Consider the following 22,838-nt stretch of genomic DNA (forward strand, 5'->3'; position numbering starts at 1 on the left):
TCCCAACATTGAGATCTTCTTGGGAAGAAGACAAAATGAGGTATAGAAATGCTGGTCCCTTTTACGCCTGTGATATGCTATTATAAGCTGAGAGAGTGCAGGCACTCCAGGAGTGTAGCTCGTGACAGGATTCACAGGCAGCAGTGGTGGTGGTTACCTAGGCGATTGTGATCTACTACAAGCTAGCTGAGGCAGCATGCTGTTGGGCTTGATTTAAGCATGCTGTTGGGCTGGATCCATCAGTTGGTCCACTCTGGGCCCAAGTATCTGGCGTTGGGCCTCCTGGACCTCCTCGCTGCAGGCTGCCCTGCTGAGTCCGAGTACAAGGCCGGCAGCTCTCTGACCACAAAACAGCATACGGAAATCTTATTCATCCTTGATACGGAGACATACATGCACTACTAAACACTTTGCAGACAGTCAAATAGACAATACACTATATAAATTGTTTATTAAAACAAAATTAACTGTTTATATGCGAGGTGGTAAAGATTTGCAGATAGCATCCATCTACAGAGTTATACATGCCCTACAACACGATATATATATGGATGGATGGCCTGCTCCAAATGGATCAACAGGACACTAGCTTGTCCAATTAGTTAACAGGTCTTTTTGCCCTCCGGTCGTCGAGGCACAAGGTGAGCACATATATAGTGGGCGCTTCATGACATTGAACATCTCGATTCTGGGCTCCGTGTGTAGTTAGTTGGACGGCATGCTCACCCTCCACTTCACCCCACTCGAACTCCCACACAAGGTTTGCCATGAAGTAGCTAATGTGGAGCAACGACATGCTTATTGCAGGGCACATCCTCCGGCCGATCCCAAAAGGCATCATCTTCAACTCCCCCGCCATGGACGACAGCAGGTTCTTGGTGCTTTCTCCACCTCCACATGCTGCTTGGAAACGTTCTGGCTTGAACTCCTCAGGGTCAGCCCACACTGTCTTGTGTCGCCCTAGAGCCTCCAATACGAAGACCATCGTGGTACCCGCAGGAATTGGTTAATTGGCCATCATGATCAACCACTTGGTCTTCTTGCATCACCTGTTCTTTTTTCTTCATATTCATGAGATTGGTTAGATAAGCTTATATATATATATATATATATATAATGTCTATGCATTACAATTACAATTGGATGAAAGGAAACAATTAATTGAAAGAACTATACCATCTAATTAATTAATTTGAATGGATATAATGACAAAAAGATAACCTATGAATGCCTGTACGTGGCTAATTGCTACCACAGAGTACTAGCTAATTACATTACACAAATTGAGAAATTTTGAAGGTCGTTAGGATTTTTTTCTCTAAAATTGCATAAATTGCCGGTGCATTTGGTCACACTATATGAGGGCTTTCATGTAAAATTGCCTAGATTTATTATTATTTTTTAATGGTAACAGGATGGGTTGCCTCCTACTGGAGATACATTAAAACAAAAAGTGTGCAAAACAAACAAGTTCAAGAGACAAAAAATGAAACAAAGAAAATCGAAGAGGTTACACAAGGCTGTCTAGCCATTGCAGGATGAAATCTGGACCTTGCTCGTAGCACAACTAGAGCAAAATTGTAGGTTGCCCCCATCAGATAGACATGTTGCCCATGCTTGGGCTTTGTTGTTCTCCTCCCCACCCCATGCTAATTTCTCCATAAACGACATGTAACAAACTGCTCATGTATGCTCCTTTTATGAAATGAAAAGGTGGGGATGCTCCCCCCCCCCCCCCCCCCCCCCCCCCCCCCCCCCCCCGAACTTCTCAAAAAAAACTAGAGCAAATTCGGACTTGAACTTGTAGAAGCAACGATCAAGCGTCGGCTGTATAAGATGAAATGATTGCGTTGGCACCAGACTTATTATTATCACTTAGGTACTCGTGCTATGTGGTCATAAACGGAAGACGCAGATATCTTGCTACGTTTTATTGCAGAGGTGCTCTTACCTGCCTAAATGCCCGCGCAGTGGTGTGATGTAGCCTGATGGCCTCCAAGATGACAGCATTGAGGTAGTTTAGCTTCCCAAGAACCTCCTCCCCGACCTCCTCAGCATCGGCGTCCACAGCAGCTTCTATTTCCCTCCGGACGGCTTCCTGTATGCCTGGGCGTTTTATCAGGTTCGCCATGATCCACTGCAGTGACGCGACAGTGGTTTCAGTTGCGGAACCAAGGAACTCCGAGCAGAGTCCCACGAGTTCACCGTCCTCGAGCCTCCGCTGCTGCCTTTGCTTCCCCTCAGCAGCTCCTGCCTCGTCGCCTGCTTCGAGTTCTACCGGAACCTGGAGGTCGAGGAGCGTGTGCACGTAAGTCAGAGCCTCGTCAGAGTGCCAGCGATGGCTGCGGCAGCCATCGATGAGCGGGAGGTACAGCTCCTCCTGCTTCTGCCGTATCGCGGCCAGCTTGTTCCACCGCTTGTGGTAGGTAAGCTTAGACGCCACCTGGTGTTGGGGTTTATGGCGGGGGCACCCCGATGTGTGACTAAGGGGGAGATTGTTGGGGTTTAGTCCCACATCGTGTAGCGATGGTGGGGGAGCACACCATATAAGGCAGGAGAACCTCCACCTATCAGGCTAGTCTTTTGGGTTGGGAAGGCCCATGGCCTTATATGTTGTAGCTCCGGTGGACCTGGGACCATGGGAGCGCAGGCTCATGGTAACGAGCCAGGCCGGCTGCAAGCCAGCTCCAAGATCGTGAACTCGGTGGTTACCACCGGTTCCAACACCTGGAACGGCACGGACATGGACATGAACATGCGCACGGACATGGACATGAACATGCGCATTGTAGATAGGGCCATGACTAGCTCCATCTGGACGTCGTCCATGGCGCGGACCACGGCCGCGTCGACACCGTCGCCGAAGCAAATGGTGGAGATGACGCGAAACAACGCGCCACGGATGCTCTCCGCGGCGAGCGCCACGCCGTTGGTGAGCTGCTGCGCCGTGAGGTCCGCGATGAGGCCCCGTAGCGCCTGACGCCGTGCGGCCGCGTAGCTGTGCTGGTGCGTCGGGTGGAGGACTCCCGAGGTGAGGTTGTGGCGGATGGCGCGCCAGAGCTGGCCGTAGGGTGCCGAGGTGATGTTGTGGTAGAGCTGGCCGGAGAGGAAGGCGCTGGGTGACATGGACGGCATGCGGTTGGAGAAGGAGCCGCCACCGCCGGCGGCTTTTGCTGCCCCGCACAAGATGGTGATGCGCCGTGGCGCAATCTGTGACGAACATAAATTGTGGCTTACTTGTTAGAACGGACTTGAGGATGGCCAGGCGTGCCTTGATCGGCGTTGCTGCACGCCGGACGATCATGATGACAACCGGGAGAACCAACGGGAGCAGTAGAAGGACGTACTTGCATGATTGCTTGATGCATGGCCTCAGCCCTCAGCGCTGCCTGCAGCTGCTATACGTGCCTTCCACCTGCCACTTGCAACCTTGTGCATGCCACCCTATTTATAAACCTCGCCTTGAGATATAGCTATCTAGGACTCAGAAAGGATATTACTTTTAGGTCAACTGTCATTTTGGCGTGATGGGCCCCTTATCAGTTTATTTTCTGTCACGTAATCAGTGATTCAGACAGCATGTATCACCAACCAACTACGTACAAATAATGTATATACTATCAAATTTGCGCGTGAGTTACGAGGAAACATACAATTTATTGTGCGGTCCCTTGACGACTTGCATCTTAGAAATTTATGCAATGATCATGTCATCTGTTTCAACTTGTTACTTTTAACTTGTATAGATATGGGAGGCTTAGTGATTTATCATGATCCCATCATGGGTTCCAATTCATTTATGGATTGGACTTACCATACGTCAACATTGTTTTAACTCATGAATCATGGTATGGAGAGAGTGATGAACCATGGAAACATTCCGTATTCGAATTCACTTTGTAATCAGGCTCTGCTCCGTGCTTGGCATGCTACTCTAGCTTTACAGGCATGTGACGGACCAAGATCCTAAGGGTTACTCATAGGGCTGATTACCCGCCATGGACCTAGGCCGACCCACGATCTGCTTAAGGACATGAAACATGGTGGATCTATAAAGAGAGGCAAGGCGTATCCCCTTGTACAACACAATCATACACAATAATCCAACGCAAGGTATCACGCCTAACTAGACTAGGGTATTATACTATTCAGCCCTGAACCAGTATAAATCGCTGCCTTTGCATTCACCATCGAGTTCTGCATACACCGAAGTCCACCAAACATCGTCCAGGGTAGTCCTGTGATGTGTTACAGGTCATCAAACACTGAGGCGCGCCAGGTAGGCGCTTTCGGCAAATTCGCATTCGAGAGCTTGATGGACCTTGACATCATCATGGTTTTTCCAGCGGGATCGATCTTCGTCTTCGGTTCCTGGATCTGCACGGCGGACGACTCCGGTAAGCTCTAAAGTCGCCTCATCGACGATTTTTCGATTTCTGATCCTACTCGGACTCGGAATCCGTTGAAGCAGCTCGAGTCTTACTCAGATACGGTCACCCTGTCCAAGTCAACCTCCAAGACATCGGGACATCCACGCCCATCACCTAGTTCAATTCCCACTCGGACTTAGAAATTCAGCTTCTGTTTACCGGGAGTCGGTCTCGAAGATTATTCAATCTGCTTTGATCACGACAATGGATCAAGAGATCCTTCTCACTACTGGAGACGGCCTCTTTGCCGAGGGCCTGAGGCCCTCGGCAAAGGCCCATTAACCCTTGACAAAGGCTTTGTCGAGGGCGGCCCTCGGCAAAGAGCTCTCGGGGAATTTTGAGTCGGCGAAGAGGGTCTTTGTCGAGGGCCCTTTATCAGACACTCGACAAAGCCTTTGCCGAGAGCTGGAGCGGCACTTGGCAAAGAAAAGCAGCCATCACGGCGCCGGCGCCTAGGACGAAGTCTTTGCCGAGGGCCGTCTCCGGGGACCCTCGGCAAAGAATTATTCTTTTTTTTTTTGAAAAATCTTTGCCGAGGGCCTCCAACCATGGCCCTCGGCAAAGAAATGTGCAGAATTTTTCCAAAAAATCTTTGCCGAGGGCAATGGGACGGCCCTCGGCAAAGAATTATTCTTTTTTTTTGAAAAATCTTTGCCGAGGGCTTCCACGCAGGCCCTCGGCAAAGAAATTTTCTTTTTTTTTAAAAGTCTTTGCCGAGGGCCTCCAACCATGGCCCTCGGCAAAGAAATGTTGCAGAAATTTTATTTTTTTTAAAAAAATCTTTGCCGAGGGCAATGGGACGGCTCTCGGCAAAGGACCCTTCTTTGCCGAGGGCCTTGGTCATTGCCCTCGGCAAAGAGGCAGAATTTTTTGTTTTGTTTTTTGCATTCCGTCGACACAAGTATTTCATATATATATATATATATATATATATATATATATATATATATATATATATATATATATATATATATATATATATATATATATATATATATATATATATATATATATATATATATATATATCAACCATCACATATATATATCACACAGAACCCATTTTCTCACAATATATCACAACCATAATTGTGAACCATAAATCACAATATATTACAACGACAAGTCACATGTTCATCATCATTCACATGTTTATTACGACAAGTTCATGAAATCCAAGCACAAGTCAGAACCATAAACCACAAATATTACAATAAAGTCCAACCACATCACCTAGCACTAGTCCTCATCAAGGTAGCCTATGAGACGGTGGTGAAGGAAAGGCGGGATCACCCGATGACGCACTACCAAATTGATTGGAACCTGTGGACGGAGGCTACACAAAGGAGCAGAGATTGCATGTGTGAGTAATCCGGGAAAATAGTTTTGGAACTTATAGATTGCATCTAGTAATCTAGGAATACAAAAAGATTAGACTCAATTGAAAATTTCGGCAGCACCTCCCCTGCACGGGGAGGTTTCCAAAACCTGCAAGAAACAGCGGCACGAACGCCGACATCCACAACGGCACGAACGCCGACATCCACAACAGCACGAAGGCCGACATACATGCAAAGCACAAGCGAAAAGTGAACTTTCATACTTACAGGAGTAGCTGCAGGAGTAGGAGGTGGAGGATCTGAAAACTGCACAGATACACCCGATGCTTGCCCAAGACTTTGCATGATCACCATCATCTCCGCCATCTGCTTCTGCGCGGCCTCGAACGCGACTTGCTGGGCCTGCAGCTATGCGGTCAGTTCCGCGTTCTACTCTTGACTTTGCCTTTTTGTTTCTTGCAGCTCGGCCTGCAATATTTCACTCCAATGTATCAGTAATGCAAATCTAATTTAGGTGTGTAAATATCAACGTACGACGAGTAAAATAGGAATTACCTAGAGTGCCTGGACCTGCTGCAGTGCTGGAGAAGGCCGTGAGCGTATGGGCTGGCTGGAGCTTGTGCTCCGTGCTCAGATAGCGTCGAGGGAGGGAACAATGGTGGAGTCGATGGCGCCGTCTGCAATCCATAGCCGCCCATGCTTCTTGCCTCCTCCGAGCCTCATGATCGTCTCTGCATCAATGGGCTCAGTGCGCACATTGTAATCTTTCCCATAGATCTTCCTTACCGAGGACGTGTACTCTTGGACTTTAGTGTATACGTTCGGGTCGGAGTACACCTGGGGTGGGGCAGCCGGGTCGAAGGAGATAGAGGACGACGCCCTGCCCATGTGGGACATAGCCCACGCAGAGAACTCCGAGACCTCCTCGCCCGGGTGCGCAGCCTCCTGCGAGAAAGACGGGAAGATGGTGACAAATCAAGCAGAATTGAGCATCAAAATAAATGAAAGAAATCACTTACGTATGCTTGTTTGTATCTGGGGAGGCTGCGGCTGCCTTGATGGTGAGTTGGACCTTGCCTCATCAGACGTTGTTCCCGCAGCCTCTCGTGCGTGCCAACAAAGTCCTGTGATAACCACTTGTCCACGATCATGGCCCAGCACTCGGGATACGATCGGCACCACCAAAGAATCACCTACAAGTCATCGAGTATTTGACATATAAGAAGATGAAATTGAACCTACTTAATATCAAAATGAATCATTATGAATATTATTCGCCTACCTCAAGGTACTGGTCCTAGGTCAGCATAATTAGTCTTGCTTGAGGCTTGGGAAGGGACTGCTTAAGTACCGACCTGTAGTAGTCTATGTGGGCTTGGACGCGCCCATGGTGGTGCATCTCGGTGACGTACTTCCTACAAGCTGCGGCAGCTGCCCGATCCGCCTAGGCCTCAAGTCCTTCTTCGGCCTTGAAAAATTTCTGCATACAAAACCGATGTATCCATTCATTATTTCAATAAAACATTTAACCAATAAATGAGATGTATTAAGCAATGTTGTGCGAGAGAAACTTACCCAAAACTCCGCCAATACCCGCTCCTGCTTGTTGCGGTAAGTGTCATCCGTGACCAGCGCGTACCTGTCCCAGTTGGAGGCCGGCTCCCGCACCACCGGCTCTTCGGACAGTTGCACAATGCCGGGGTACCATTTCCTGCACAAAACACCAAGGATGCTCGCGAGGGTGCGTGCTGGAGTACCTGACAAAACCAACCAGGCCCTGCACAAGTGATTAAGAAAATTTATCAGTTTCTCTTATGATTTCCAACATATCTTATGAAGTAGTTGTGATAACATCTATAGTTACTTACCTCTTTGCCATAGGCTGAATCATTGGGTGGTTGTGAAGAAGCGGAACCGGAGGGAGGCTCGCGGGACCTCGCTCGTAGGGAGTCTGGGTAGCGGTACCCCCTCCGTCGCCCTTGAGCCCCTCGCCTCCCTCACCCTCGAGCACCTCACCTCCCTTGCCCTCGAGCGCCTCGCCTCCCTCGCCCATCTGCTGACCCCTCTCGTCCTCCGACGAGGATGTGGCCATGGCCGTCACGTGCTCTTCCTCCAGCACCTTGTCACGTGGCGAGGGAGGAGACCGCTGCCTCCTGCGGCTGCTGCCCCTGGTCCTCCTCTCGTCACCTCCTACGGACGCTGCCCCGGACAACGACCCCTCACCTTGAAGGAGAGGGCGGTCTCTCCCATAAACCGAGGGCGTGTCACGGCGTGGACGTCTGCTCGCCATCTTTGTTCAATCACCTGCAATCACAAAGAATGAACAAGACTAATTAGTACATATATTAGAAATAGATTCAAAATATATAAACAAAACACAAATTAAAAAAACATAGTATTACATGTACTAGGAATAATCTTCATGATTGGGATCATAGGTCTCATCATCACTGTCAAAATTGTCCAAATGGGCAACACTATCCGAAGGTTCTATGTTGTCATCATAGTCATTGCCTAGAAGTAATCGCTCAAGCATTGCTATGTCCTTGGCATTTACCACCACATCTCCATCGACCTCGCCATCAACCATTTCGTTGTCTACTTCCATTTCGATTGCTTCGGGTAAGACTATCTCAAATGTGCCTGGTAGCCCATCTTCTTGATAGAACTGTCCATCATATGTGTTTGTGTTGAAGTTGTAATCATCATCGTTTGGGGAAGGTAGTTTACTGTGTGGAGATACCTGGTGCACAATAGCCCAACCCTTAAGATCCTCTTTGTCTTGGTTGGCGTATCGAGTATAATACACCTACACGGCCTGTTGAGCCACAATGTAGACATCTTTTCCAGGATAGATGGAATCTTCTCGAATCTCGACTAGCCCAAGATGAGGGGTTTGTCTCGTTGATCGAGGATTAAACCAGTGGCATTTGAACATGATAGGTTTAAGAGGTTTGTCTCTATGAAATGAGAGTTCATAGATTTCCTCAACTCTACCATGATAGTCGAGGCCATCAGTGTCGGGCGTACAAACTCCGCTATTTGTGGTTTTTCGTTTGGGCCGAATCTGCTCGTAACTTGTTGTGTGGAAATGATATCCGTTCATGTCATAGCCAGTAAATGACTTCACCCTAATGTCACAGCCGTTTGCAACCTGTTTCAACTCGTCACTCATGGACGAACTGGTCTAGGCCTACAAGGTGAAGCATGATAGATCGTTATATTAATCAAATGTATGATCACCTTGGACGATCGAACGTACGAGCTAAATTGGACATTACCTTTTGTTTGAACCAAGAAATAAAATCAGGCCTCCCCGCTCCCGCACCCCGCGAGACAAGGGTGTCTTGTTCATGCGAGGTAGGATCCCTTGATTGATGCCAGAATTCACGAACAAATTCCCTGTCCGAATGAGAATCAATGAGGTTGGATGCAGAATAGTGACGGCGTATTGAATTGAGAAGGTTGAGAACTTACTTGATGAACGGCTACACCTTGGTAAGGTTATTCAACACATATAGCATGATATTGCGCCACTCTTCATTTCCCAATAGCTTCAGGGTTGATCCACTTGCGCTGCCGAGTTGGCCTTAGAAAAGGCTGAGGGTCGATTCATTTTCGCCAGCATTGTAATGAGGGAGTGGATTATGATTGCTAGGAAGGCTTGGCTTGTAGTATTGCGTTGTGAAGTTTGCCACCTCCTCCCGAAGGCATGCCTCTGCAATGGAAACCTCAATTCTGGCTTTATTTGTACATTTTTTGCGAAGAGTCTTTAGACATCTCTTGATTGGATAGCACCAATAGGCCTGCACAGGCCCCCCCAAACGTGCCTCGGACGGGAGGTGCACAATCAGATGCTGCATCGGCAAGAAGAAGCCAGGTGGAAAGATCTTCTCCAGCTTACAGAGCAACACAGGTGCCGCTTTTTCCAAGTCCTAAGCGACGGTCCGAGATATCTCCTTGGCACAAAGCTAGCGAAAGAAAAAGCTCAACTCTGCCAGCACTAGCCAAACATACTCAGGGACATAGCCTCGGACCATCGCCGGAAGAAGCCGCTTAATCCATATGTGGTAGTCATGACTCTTCATCCCGTTGACTCGCAGAGTGCTTAAGTTCACTCCCCTGCTAAGATTCGCTGTATATCCATCTGGGAACATTAACGTCTGGATCCATTTTAGTACTTCCCTCCTTTGATCGATTTGCAAGACAAAATTGACCTTAGGCCTTTTCCAGTTCTTGTTTCGGCCACTAGGAGGCTGCATCGCTTGATTCGGTCTATCGCACAGCATCGCTAGGTCCACTCTAGCCTTAATGTTGTCCTTAGACTTGTCAGTGTCCATGAGAGTTCCCCAAAGTGCCTCGGCAATATTCTTTTTAGTGTGCATTACATCAATATTATGTGGCAGAAGAAGGTCATCGAAATAGGGGAGCCTCGTCAAGCCAGACTTATGAGTCCACATATGTTCCTCACCATATCCCACAAAACCACCTTCTTCATTGGGCACCAGAGCATCTATCTGAGCACGAACCTCGGCACCAGTCCTCAAGTGCGGTTTAGGGTCTGTCACTTTGACACCTTTCGTAAAGCTCTTGATGTCTTCTCTGAATTCATGGTCTAGAGGGAGGAACTAACGATGCTGGTCGAACGATGAATACTTGCCACCCTTCTTCAACCAAATGAACCTCATAGCTTCCTTGCATATTGGGCATGGGAACTTCCCATGAACACACTAGGCGGCAAATAACCCATACGCCAGGAAGTCATGCAGGGAGTAGTGGTACCAAATGTGCATTTTGAAGCTTGTCTTTGTAGCTCGGTCATATGTCCATACCCCTTCTCCCAAGCGTGGATCAATTCATCAATCACAGGCTCCATGAACACACCCATATTACTCCCCGGGTGTCCAGGAATTATCAACGACAAGAATACGTTATGCCGTTGAAAGGAGATGCCGGGAGGGAGATTGAGGGGGATAACAAAAACGGGCCAACATGTGTATGGGGCAGCCATCATTCCATAAGGATTGAACCCATCTGTTGCCAACGCAACACGTACATTACGGGCCCCAACTGCTTTGTCATGATGTTTGTCATTGAAGTATGTCCATGCTTCAGCATCAGACGGATGTACCATCTTCCCAGGATTGTACCGTTTGCCATCTTTGTGCCATGTCATCTGTTTCGCGGATTCCTCGATCATGAATAGCCGTTGGATCCTTGGCAGGAAAGGAAGGTGCCATAGCACTCTCGTGGGGATCGGAAGCTGCTTTTTCTGACCATCACCAGAGTCTACCTCCAGGTACCTAGAGGATTTACACTTCGGACAGTAATTTGCGTCCTTGTGTTCTTTCCTAAATAGGACGCACCCCTTCGGACAAACATGTATCTTGTCATACGGCATCTTAAGCATACAAAGGAGTTTCTCTGCCTCGTACAAGTTCGTCGGCAAAGTGTGCTTCTCCGGTAGCATGATGCCAAACACGGCAAACATCTTATCGAAGCCTTCTCGACTCAGGTTTAACTCAGCCTTCAACCCCATTACGCGTCCAACCGCATCCAGCTGAGAAATCATTGTACGCTCGTGAAGGGGTTTCTGTGCCGAGTGCAACATTTTGTAGAAGTCCTTTGTGGATTCCTCCATCTCCTCCTTCTCATGTCGTTCAGCGAAGTGAGCTTGGTGGGCGTCATCTAGCATGTCTGCTACCCCAGCATCATCATCAAAAGCCTCGAGGCGTGCTCTCACCACCTCCGCTCTTATATGATCTGCTTCACCATGGTAGATCCACTGCTGGTTGCCAGGCGTATAACCATTGAACACAAGATGTCTACCCATGGTCTTCTCATCTACCTTTCTCCTATTGTCACATTTGCTGCAGGGACACCAAACTAAAGAATGTCCTCCTACTCCTGGGCCAAATGCATGTTTTAAGAAATGATCTGTCCCCTTCACCCATTCATAGTTGTAGTCACTACCGCTTCTCTAGCCCATGTACATCCACTGACGGTCCTCCATCCTTTAACATTTACATCACAGAGTATTGTGACCATCAATTGCATCTCCGCGGTGTTCCTAATGTCTAATAGGTGAGGATAGGTCCTAATCCCACCCGCGGATGCGTAGATGAGGTCAGTTTCTAGGCTCCACTCCTCTCCGAGACAGAATTTCGACAGCACCTCTCCGCTGTTCTCCCTATACACGTCCTGCCAGGGAGAGTCTGTATCCGGAGAACAACATGGAAGAGCTGCCGAAACTCGGTCTCGGACTGGAGCAGACCATGGAAACTAACCCATCCACGCATCCGCGGGCTGTCCAAAAAACATGGATAATCCGAAACAGATACGGTCGTAGATATGCAAAGATCCGCATACCTACGACCGTATCTCTTTCGGACGGGAGACGCCTAACTAGGTTACGCGATCTAAGACAATGATACAAGAGGAGGGCTTATTTATACCTAGGGTAGTGGTGGAGTCAGGCTAGTGGGGCAGTGGCGAGTTGGGGCAGTGACGAGGCGATGCTGTGCAGGCAGACCCGCAACGCCGACGAAGAGGATCAGGGTCGCCGAGTCCCCTCTGACGTGCTCTTCTCTACAAAAGAAGAAACACAATACTATAAGTTGAAAATTTCGGCAGAACCTCCCCTGTATGGGGAGGTTTCCAAAACCTGCAAGAAAAAACTGGCACGATGCCCAACAACCACATATCAAGGGAACAGATACGGCACGATGGCCGATAGCCAGATATATATTAATCCACCACCAACACACCACCACCTCCACCACCACCACACCACCACCACCACCACCACAACCACCACACTACCACTACCACCACGACCATGACCACACCACCACCACCACAACCTCCACCACCATGACCACACCACCATGACCACACCACCACCACCACAACCACCACACTACCACCACCACCACGACCACACCACGACATCCACCACAACGACCATGACCACACCACCACATCCACCACAACGACCACACCACCACTTCCACCACAACGACCACACCACCACCACCTCAACGAACACACTACCCTCCTTCTCCACCTCCACCTCGACCTCCACCTAGACCTCCTCCTTCACCAGCATTGTACACCATGAAGCGAGGGAAGGGCATACCTGGACGTCGAAGGGACGTCGGAGGCCGTAGACGGGGCGAGGGTCGCAGATGAGGTGGCGTCAAGGGGCCAGGGCGGGGCACCTCTTCCTCCTCTCTTCTCGGCCTCCTCTCTTCTCCTGTTCCCCTTCTGCTCTTCCTCCCTTTCTCCCACCTTCTGCTCAGAATGGGGGCGGGCACGACGGACAGCGTGGATGGGGTTGGCGGGTGGCGCAGGGTCCTCCTCCTTCTCCGGTGGTCGGCGGATGGCGCGGAGGTTCTCCTCCTCCTCGGGGTGGGCCGGCCGGTGGGCATGGGTGGGCGGCGTGGCCGGGGCGGGGCACCTCCGGCGGGTTGAGGCGAGCGGCGGGGTGGGGCTCCTCCGGTGGCCGGCTCCTCCTCCCTCCTCCTCTGGCGGCCGAGGGCCAGGGGCGTGCGGGGTGGCGGTGGCGGCCGGGCGCGCTGCGGCGGCCGGGCGTGGGGCGACGCGGGGCGTGCAGGGCGGTGCGGTGGTGGGCGGCCTCTGGCGGCCGGGGGCGCGTGGGTGGCGCGGTGGTGGGCGACGGGGCGCGCGGGGCGGCCGGCCGTGCTACGGCGGGGGGCGCGGGGCGGCCGAGCGAGCAGCGGCGGGCCGTGCGGGGCTTGAAGCAGCGGCGGGGCGCGGGGCAGCGGCGGCGTCAAGCGTTCTGTGGGCGGGGAACTTGGGCTCTGGCCGATTTACGGTTGGGCTCTTTGCCGAGGGCCCAGATCCAGGGCCCTCGGCAAAGATTTTTTATTTTTTTAAAATATTCTTTGCCGAGGGCCATTGGCCAGGCCCTCGGCAAAGACCCCCTTTGTCGAGGGCCAGGCTAGGCCCTCGGCAAAGATTTTTTTTTGTCCGTGGGCAGGGAATTTGGGCCGCTGGCCGATTTAGGGTTGGGTCCTTTGCCGAGGGCCTAGATCCAGAGCCCTCGGCAAAGATTTATTTATTTTTAAATATTCTTTATCGAGGGCCATTGGCCAGGCCCTCGGCAAAGACCCCCTTTGCCGAGGGCCAGGCTAGACCCTCGGCAAAGAGTTTTTTTTTGTTTTTGAACCCAGTTTTTTTGTGGTGCAATAATGCATTATTTAAATCTCAATTTTAAAATTTGGGTCAAATTTGACTTTTTTTGATATATTTCCCTAATTTATTTCTTTTCGTTGATTTTTTTCGAATATTTCAAATTTGAACTGCAGGTGGATGAAATAATGCAATTTAGTGATTCGGAAATATTATTCATGGTATTTGGCGTATGTTGAGTCCCTATCCACGAACTCGCATCAAATTTTGGGCATCTTCTTCACATAACATGACGAGGAACTTGTCGGAAAAGTGTTTTTAAATTATATAAAATCCATACGAAGTCCGAAAATCATGAAACTTGTCGAGGTGTCATGTTATCGCATGTGTAGGCTGTGGTAAAAATTTGAGAAGGTTTCGAGCAAGTTGTGACGTCGGATGCCTAAAACCCAGATATCTCCACATGTCACATGTGGAGATGTCTGGGTATGACATGTGGAGATGTCTGGGTTTTAGGCATCCGACGTCACAACTTGCTCGAAACCTTCTCAATTTTTTACCACAGCCTACACATGCGATAACATGACACCTCGACAAGTTTCATGATTTTCGGACTTCGTATGTATTTTATATAATTTAAAAACACTTTTCTGACAAGTTCCTTGTCATGTTACGTGAAGAAGATGCCCGAAATTTGATGCGATTTCATGGATAGGGACTCAACATACACCAAATACCATGAATAACATTTTCCGAATCACTAAATTGCATTATTCCATCCACCTGCAGTTCAAATTTGAAATATTCGAAAAAAATCAACGAAAAGAAATAAATTAGGGAAATATATCAAAAAAGTCAAATTTGGCCCAAATTTTAAAATTGAGATTTAAATAATGCATTATAGCACCACAAAAAAACTGGGTTAAAAAAACCAAAAACAAAAACTCTTTGCCGAGGGTCTAGCCTGGCCCTCAGCAAAGGGGGTCTTTACCGAGGGCCTGGCCAATGGCCCTCGGCAAAGAATATTTAAAAAATAATAAAAAATCTTTGCCGAGGGTCCTGGATCTGGGCCCTCGGCAAAGGGCCCAACCCTAAATCGGCCAGCGGCACAAATTCCCCGCCCACGGACAAAAAAAAAAATCTTTGCCGAGGGCCTAGCCTGGCCCTCGGCAAAGGGGGTCTTTGCCGAGGGCCTGACGGCGGGTACTCGGCAAAGACTGACGCCAGTGGCTACCGTGACCCATCCGGCCATATTTGCCGATAGCCAATTTGCCGAGGGCTAGGCCCTCGGCAAAGATTTATTTTGCCGAGGGCCGTTTGTTTGCCGAGGGCTAGGCCCTCAGCAAAGGCTTCTTTGCCGAGGGCCAAGATTTGCCGAGGGCTCCTGGGGTTGGCCCTCGGCAAAGACCCCCTTTGCCGAGTGCCCGATATCTTGCCCTCGGCAAACTCAGAAGCCCTCGGCAAAGAGGACGTCTCCAGTAGTGTCTGACAGATGCCCAACAAGGCTTGAGGGAAATATTGTGCATTGGCCAGGAGTTCCGCCACTTAGGGATTCATCTAACTCATCACGTTTAGTCGGCATGATGGGACAGTTACCGTTCCAAGTCGGTGCCACACTTTCCACTCGAGGAAGAGGCCTCCACTGAGATTCTTTCTAGTGCATCGACTGCCCAATCTGGTACCAATAGCACAATCTGCTATAGCCATGGGAGAGATTGGGTCCGTCGGATCCATGGTTGTGAGTGATAACGGACCAAGAAACTTTTCTTTTCTTTAATATTATTATGCAGAGATAAAAAGAATGACTAGAAGCGCAACTCAACCTACAAATAAATTTAGCAGTGTTCACTAAAGTACACATTTTTCCAGAGATGGTGCTTTAAATAACCTTCACTAAAAATCCATTTAATCTCTAAATGCTGCACATACAAATAGATAACTATTTCGTATGAAGTTGGAAGAAGATAAAGTTATATAAAAATGTAGAGATCAACAAGATCTACAACTTCGATTTGTAGTTGTAGAGAACATGGTGTCCATTGTGGTTTTGGTCTTTTGAAAGACATGTATGTTCAATAGGACTATTATGTATGCTAACATGTGTAGATAGGTACATTGAAGTCTTAGGAATGTAAGGAAATAAGTGAAGCAAAGTCTAGAGAAGAACTCATAAATAAACAAGCAAAATCTAGAAAATAGTGAACACCGGACAGCCTGAGGAGAGGAGATAACACTCCCTGGACCATGGAGGAACATAAGCATGGGACCACACGGAGAGGATTTTCATCAGGAGCGCTTTTTTTAGAGGCGGACAAGCCGTCTATCTCTAATAGAGGCGAGCAACATGCTTACGTCGCCTTCATAAATCGATTAACAGAGACGGACATCTTAAGATGTTATAGAACTCGTGATCTATCACTCAGCACTAACACCACACGAACACAACACCACACACTCACTTGTGAATATATATAGGATTCTATTTGTTTATATAAATAATTCATAATCTTATATTGACTACTTTGGCTACTAAATGAGAACTCAAATGAAAAAAGTTTTAACTACAAATTTTAAATCTTGTCAAGCACTACACAACTTTGGTATAGGACGTGTCTCCATCCGAGATTGTTTGAAAAATTAAAAGTTTTGAATCTTAAAATATGTGAATTCAAAACACATATTTGAGATATAAAAAACTAAATAAAAAACTTATCAACAGAAAACATGTAGATTAGCTCGACCACTACAACTTTGATATTAATTATATAAATATTCAAGGTCATTTAGAAATAGTAAATTTTGGATTTCAAAATCTATGAACATAAAACACATATTTAGACTCTAAACGACTTCAAATCAAAAGAAATTCAACTATAAAGTTGTAGACTGTATTGAGAAATACAACTTTATCATGTCAACATCCATGGTTGTTCGGAAATTTTTAAATTTCAAATTTCAAAATCCATGAGATTCAAACAATATTTTGGTTCTCTAAACATTTTTAAATAAATAAAAAATTCAACTACAAAGTTATATATCGTGTCAAGAGCTACAATTTTTATATTTGTCTTCTTTCGAATTCATATGAAAAGGTTATGAATTATTTTTGGATGCAAATATTTACAGAGACGGATATTTTAAGATGCTCGCCTTTAAAAATCAATTTTACAGACAGACGTTTAGAATTGCCGCCTTTGTTAATAACGATTTTCAAAGACAGACATCTTAAGAGTCCATCTCAAAAAAATCAATTTACAGAGACGGGCATCGCGATCGCCTGTGTTAATTGATGATTTTCAGAGGCCATCTGCCTTTATAAAGGATTTTCGGAGACGGGTATTTTTCTGAAGGCCACCCAACCTTTTTCGGAGACGGCCCTAAATATACTTGCCTCCCTAGTTAATCAGAGAGGTTGTCTGCTAAAATCAGTTCTATAGAAGTGATCGCGTGATCTGCTGAACAATGCAACTGATAGAAGTCAAAATTTGCAATATCGGGAATGACCCTCATTAGAAGACGCAGCGGTGGTAAAAACGAGTATCCTGGACAATTAAAAGCAATTTGATGATGGCCAGAGAGACATGTCATTATGCAAGACGATAAGTGATGGCAACGGGTAACGCACCGAACAAATGATCAGCCCGTTCGCTTGCTCGTATACGATCATGGATTATAAGTTGGAACAATATTTTTCTCTCACATCAAACCAGCCAACAGTAAATAATCCACGATTGTTTACGAAGAAACGAACAGGCTGATGTTAGCAGTCGAGTACAATGGTTAGTCCCTTCTAGAACTCGCTGGTCAACCAAGTGACGTCAAAAGTGGGCCACTGGTTTGTCTAGTCAGCGCAATTTTTGCCGGTCTTACAAAACTACTCCCTCCGTCCAAGAATTTAACTATAGGTTCGTGTGTCAGTTAAAGTGGTTCATATTTGATCAAATTTCTAGTGAATAATATTTTTATTTATAGCTTTAAATTAATTTATTATAAAAATATATTTCATAATTAATCTAATAGTATTTATTTGATATAATAAATATTGGTATTTTTTATATATAATTGGTCAAATCTAAGATAGTAAAATCATAATACTATGCTAGATTTGCATTCTTTCTCGACGAAGGGAGCACCATATTTTGGTTGAGGGGTACTTTTTCCACCTAGTTTTTTTTGGGGGTGTTGAAGACTTGGAGTCCAATGTACAAATCGATATGTACATGGGGCGGTCGGTTAACCAGACCTCATGTAAAAAAAGATTTCCACATGAGGTTTTTGCTCCCTTATGAAAATATCCCATTATTTCTACAGTAGTTATCATTTTAGTGGCGGTTTATCTAGCCGCTTGGAAAAAATGATTTTTATTAATAGTGTGTTTTAATTTTCTGCGAAAGAAAATAAAACAAATTCAAACAGACGACAGGACTTTGTGCGCGCTAGGGTATATGTATATATGAAATTGTTGCATACATTTCTCACTAACAATATTTTACGGGTACGGTCTCCGAGTACGATGAAAGCAGGACAAACAAAACAACAAGACATATGTACGACGTAGTCGTGATCACGAGGAGCACGAGATTGGTAACCATGGAACTTAATATACATTCGGCAGTTGCACGAGGCATTGCGTATACATGGTTGGCCAACAAGTAGGTGAAGATGGTAGAAATATTATTTTGTCCAGCAATAGGCATGTAAATTTTTTAGAAAAAAAAATGTAGGCAATGTACTACTTTTGCTCCAGGCTAACAAGTAAGGTGGGGCATAGCGCAATCGATGGCAAGCCACTCTTGTCGAGATTGCTCCAGGCTGCAACCACCTCCTCGGCGCCGACGGGCGACGACCACACCAACCCGCGTTGTTGTTGGACGTGCCCATCGATCCGGCAATGAGTTCTTGAGTAGGGGATCGAGCAGCGGCACGGGGCGAGTGGTAGAAGCAGCGTTGTCAGAGCTCACCCTTGCTGCTGGTTCACATCATCGACCACAACCATGTCATTACCCTAACCAAGCAATGGCGGCCCAGCCCTCTTCCTGCAAATCCTCGTGGTATTCCTCGAAGGCGGCCTCCCTGTAATAATATATAATCCTTGTGTTTTCCTCAAAGGCAGCCGAATCTGTGCAGGAACAGACATAACGTACTCTTCTCGCGTTACCTCGTGCTAGGCCTACCTGACCCTATCAGCACACGATATATATGACAAGCCATGTACATCCGGGACCGTGTATTTTGACGGACGAAGTGGGTAAGGGTATTTTATAGAAGTAAAAAGCAGGTTAAAAGAAACGTTTTACTCTTTAACATTACTAGGTTCGTGCCCGTGCGTTGACACGGGACAGCTAAACTTTTGTAATAAAAACATATGGATTGCACAATAAGATAATAATATTGTGAAACTAAATACCGACGTTAAATTGATATTTAATCCAAAACACAATTTTCGTGAAATTAACCCAATCACGGAGAGCACGGCGTCGTAGACTCATAAACTCTACTGTATAGACCTTTTTCGTGATGTGGCTAAGATAATATTTTATATCGGCAGGAAGAAATCTCTGATATCTATTTCTTTCGTGTGGCAATAAATGCACAAATAAGTTCAGCTGCATATCCATACCATCCTATACACATGTTCGAGTATATATGTAAATAGGTAAGTACCCGTGCATTGTAATAGAAAAAAAATTAATACTATGATAATATAACTATGAACGCGTGTTATACTGTTACCAAAAACAATATTTCGAGCATGATGTTCAGAATATATTATGTCTTCACGAAGGATGGACAATTAAAATATAAATCAAGTTTTATTGTGAAATTGAAACAATCTATAGTTTCTTACGACTTCTGGTTTATGATACGCTTAAGATAGTCTAGCACTCCTTTAGGAATTTAAATTCTCCTAGAATTTCCAACGCAAGCTTGAGATAGCCTTGCACTTCTTTTAGTCTTTAGGAATTAAAATTTCCCTCACTACTACAATGGCCCCGTTCGCTTCGCTTGAAAAAACAAACCGAAACACTGTTCCGACGGATTTGTTATGAGAGAAAAACACTGTTCCGGCTGAAAAAACAAGCTGAAAAAGACGGATTATAAGAGAAGCGAACATGGCCAATAAGCATTGTAGGGGCGGCTAGCGATGGTTTGTAGAGGCGGCTGGACCAGCCGCCCCTACCATACCGTCTCTACAAATCATGCATTTGTAGGGGCGGTTCCCAAACTGCCCTTAAAAATCAATTTGTAGAGGCGACTGGTGTTATTGACCGTCCCTACAAATCGATTTGTAGGGGCGGCCGTAGTACCAGCCGCCCCTATAATACCTGTTTGTAGGGGCGGTTCAGTCTAGAACTGCCCCTACAGTACATTTTTCCACAAAAAAATTCAAATTTACAATTCAAATTCGACCAGAACATATATATATATATATATATATATATATATATATATATATATATATATATATATATATAATTTAAATCTGACCAGAACATATACAATTCAAATCTGACCACAAGCACAAGAGCATAAGGTGTTGGTACTGAGGATTTCTACCTAAGTAAACGTTAGAAGTATTTACACTACTCCCTAACCAATATGTAAAACAACAGGAAACTGAAAGGTATGGCTTTCCATTTCACCATTATGGTCACTGGCATAGAGTTCAATTCACAAAGTCCAGGTATATCATCTCTTCAATCTGCAAGACGACAAGTTATAGTCATAGTGTAAGGCAGGGTTTCTGAAACATAGCATAGCTAGAGTTCAATTCACAGTCCATTATATAAGTATCATTTCAAAGAGTAGTAAAACAATCCATTGCTGGCCAGATTTTAAAATAGTATCATATGCATAGATATTTGAGCTGTCTTAGATATGGAAGTTCTAACAATCTTTCAATCTACCAAGATTATTAACTAACCCTGAAGCTATTTTCACGTGTCCTGAAACACTAAATGCCAATATCAAAGGGTTGTATTACATCAAAATTCGTATGACATGTGCAAAAATATATTGGATCGAACCACTTCACTCCATACTTGAAATAGGATAGGAGATGTCAGTCCAAGCATTATATTTGTTAAACCACTGATAAACATTTGTGCACGTCACAATAATACATCTATATATAGCAACAAAAAATGGACCACTATTCTAGCAGTTAGCCAATAATGACATAAATTAGATCCCTAAGAAAGCACTGGGCACTGACCGAGTCATTGACCACTATAGGACCTAGAGCCCTGAGATCCGTAAGAAAGCTCCACATTAAAATGAGGAAAATCTGCAAGGGACAAGAAACATAAGCAACTCCCTAATGGCATGATTGCACCAGGCTTTGGAAAGCACATATAAAAAGAAATAAACAAATACATCAAGGTTCTCCAATTAAAACAACGCTAGAAAGCAATGAAAATGAACTATGCAAGAAATGCAGGACCTAAAAAGAGGAACCACTATTCTATGCAAGAAATGCCGGATGTAACAACAAAATGCAAACGAATTCATTTTCAAAACCAATTTTCTTTTCTCCTTAAATCAACAAAATAAAATGACATGCACCATTGGTGGCCGGTCTGATTGTTAGTATGAAATAATAAGACTTAGACAGTACATAACTATTATCTCTCAATAAACATGCCATTAAGGAACATGACTGGTGCAATATAAAAATATTCAAGAATTAGTTTTCCCTAAACCTAGCTAGCAGACATGCGCTACATGAAGTTGTGGTAACCTGTCATACTCAATCAAATACCTTATGTTTCATGGGAGTGGGAAGAATGTGCAAATACTGCACAAGCAAGCAAGAGGAGCCACAAGAACTGACCAAAATGCTATCTCTGAACTTAGCCAAACCCCTCTCCTTTGTTCAGAAGCTCAGGACCTCGAACCTGCAATGGGACAACAAATAGTTAAGGTCAGTGTTCACATCAGCTAACAAAGCTAAATAGAAGTTCATACATACGACAACAACTATATATATGAAAAAAATATTCATTAGTGAGAGCCCACAACAGTTGGCAAGGCTAAATAAAAGTTCATACATGGTGGTAGGCTTAGAACCACATATGACTAGCTCTGTAAGATGTCTAGACCATTGTCCTAACAAAAGCAACTACTAAAGAAGTGAACTAGCTCAGGCCAAAAATACCCTGAATCAAACTCACTCAAGCATGACCCAGTTTCAGGCAACCGTCACTAGTGTCTAAGGCAAGCAATAGATGTTGGAACTAGGTAACTAATATTATCAGACTTTTTAAAGCTGAAATAGAAATTTGGGGTTTTTTTGTAACACAGTCACACATGCTAGTGCTAATTTGCAGACTGAACCTATACATGGTCCAAAGAGTAATTAATTATGTAGTATTTCCGTCATGTAGGAGCGGTAAGTTCAGATTGTAGGTTATATGATCTTACAGCCAAGGATAGTAATTTGAATTTGATGCAAGTAAATGTCCCAACTCCCAACCATTTTGTCCTCTACAGTTTAGTTAAGAAAATCTCAACACCAGTTAAATGTTTTTTCTGTTCTCTCTCCACTTCCATCATCTCTCTACTGCCTAACTCTTACAAAAACAACTGTACAAAAAACAGACAAGGGCAAGGTGGGAAGTGCATTACATATTCTTGTATGACGATGCATTTAATCACAACACCATCCAACAGAGGCTAGCACATAGCAGTCAATTGCAAAACAACAGTTAGCTTGCATTGACATTTCATAAAACACCTAGATTACACGTAGTGGCAGCACAGAGCAGGAGCACAGAGCAACCAACAGAGGATTTCCAGCGGTCGAACTCCAGATGCACAATACCATCAACGCTAGGTAGCAGCATGGGGATTGGGGGTGATAGGGAGGACAACCTCACCTGGATTCTCCATGCACGACGGCGCCGACGAGGTAG

General features: G+C 45.7%; 1 protein-coding gene and 1 pseudogene across 1 annotated transcript; one reads left to right on the top strand and one right to left on the bottom strand.

The window, feature by feature from the left end:
- Positions 1 to 602: 602 nt before the first annotated feature.
- LOC136499310 (cytochrome P450 89A9-like) lies at positions 603 to 6,920 on the bottom strand (annotated as a pseudogene).
- A 6,179-nt stretch (positions 6,921 to 13,099) lies between these two features.
- LOC136499311 (uncharacterized) lies at positions 13,100 to 14,333 on the top strand. The gene is made up of 2 exons (XM_066495016.1): positions 13,100 to 13,606; positions 14,316 to 14,333. Exons 1-2 carry the CDS (start codon positions 13,100 to 13,102, stop codon positions 14,331 to 14,333), a joined length of 525 nt encoding a protein of 174 aa, XP_066351113.1.
- Positions 14,334 to 22,838: the final 8,505 nt, after the last annotated feature.

Source organism: Miscanthus floridulus, chromosome 13 (assembly GCF_019320115.1).
Source record: "Miscanthus floridulus cultivar M001 chromosome 13, ASM1932011v1, whole genome shotgun sequence".
Lineage (NCBI taxonomy): Eukaryota > Viridiplantae > Streptophyta > Magnoliopsida > Poales > Poaceae > Miscanthus > Miscanthus floridulus.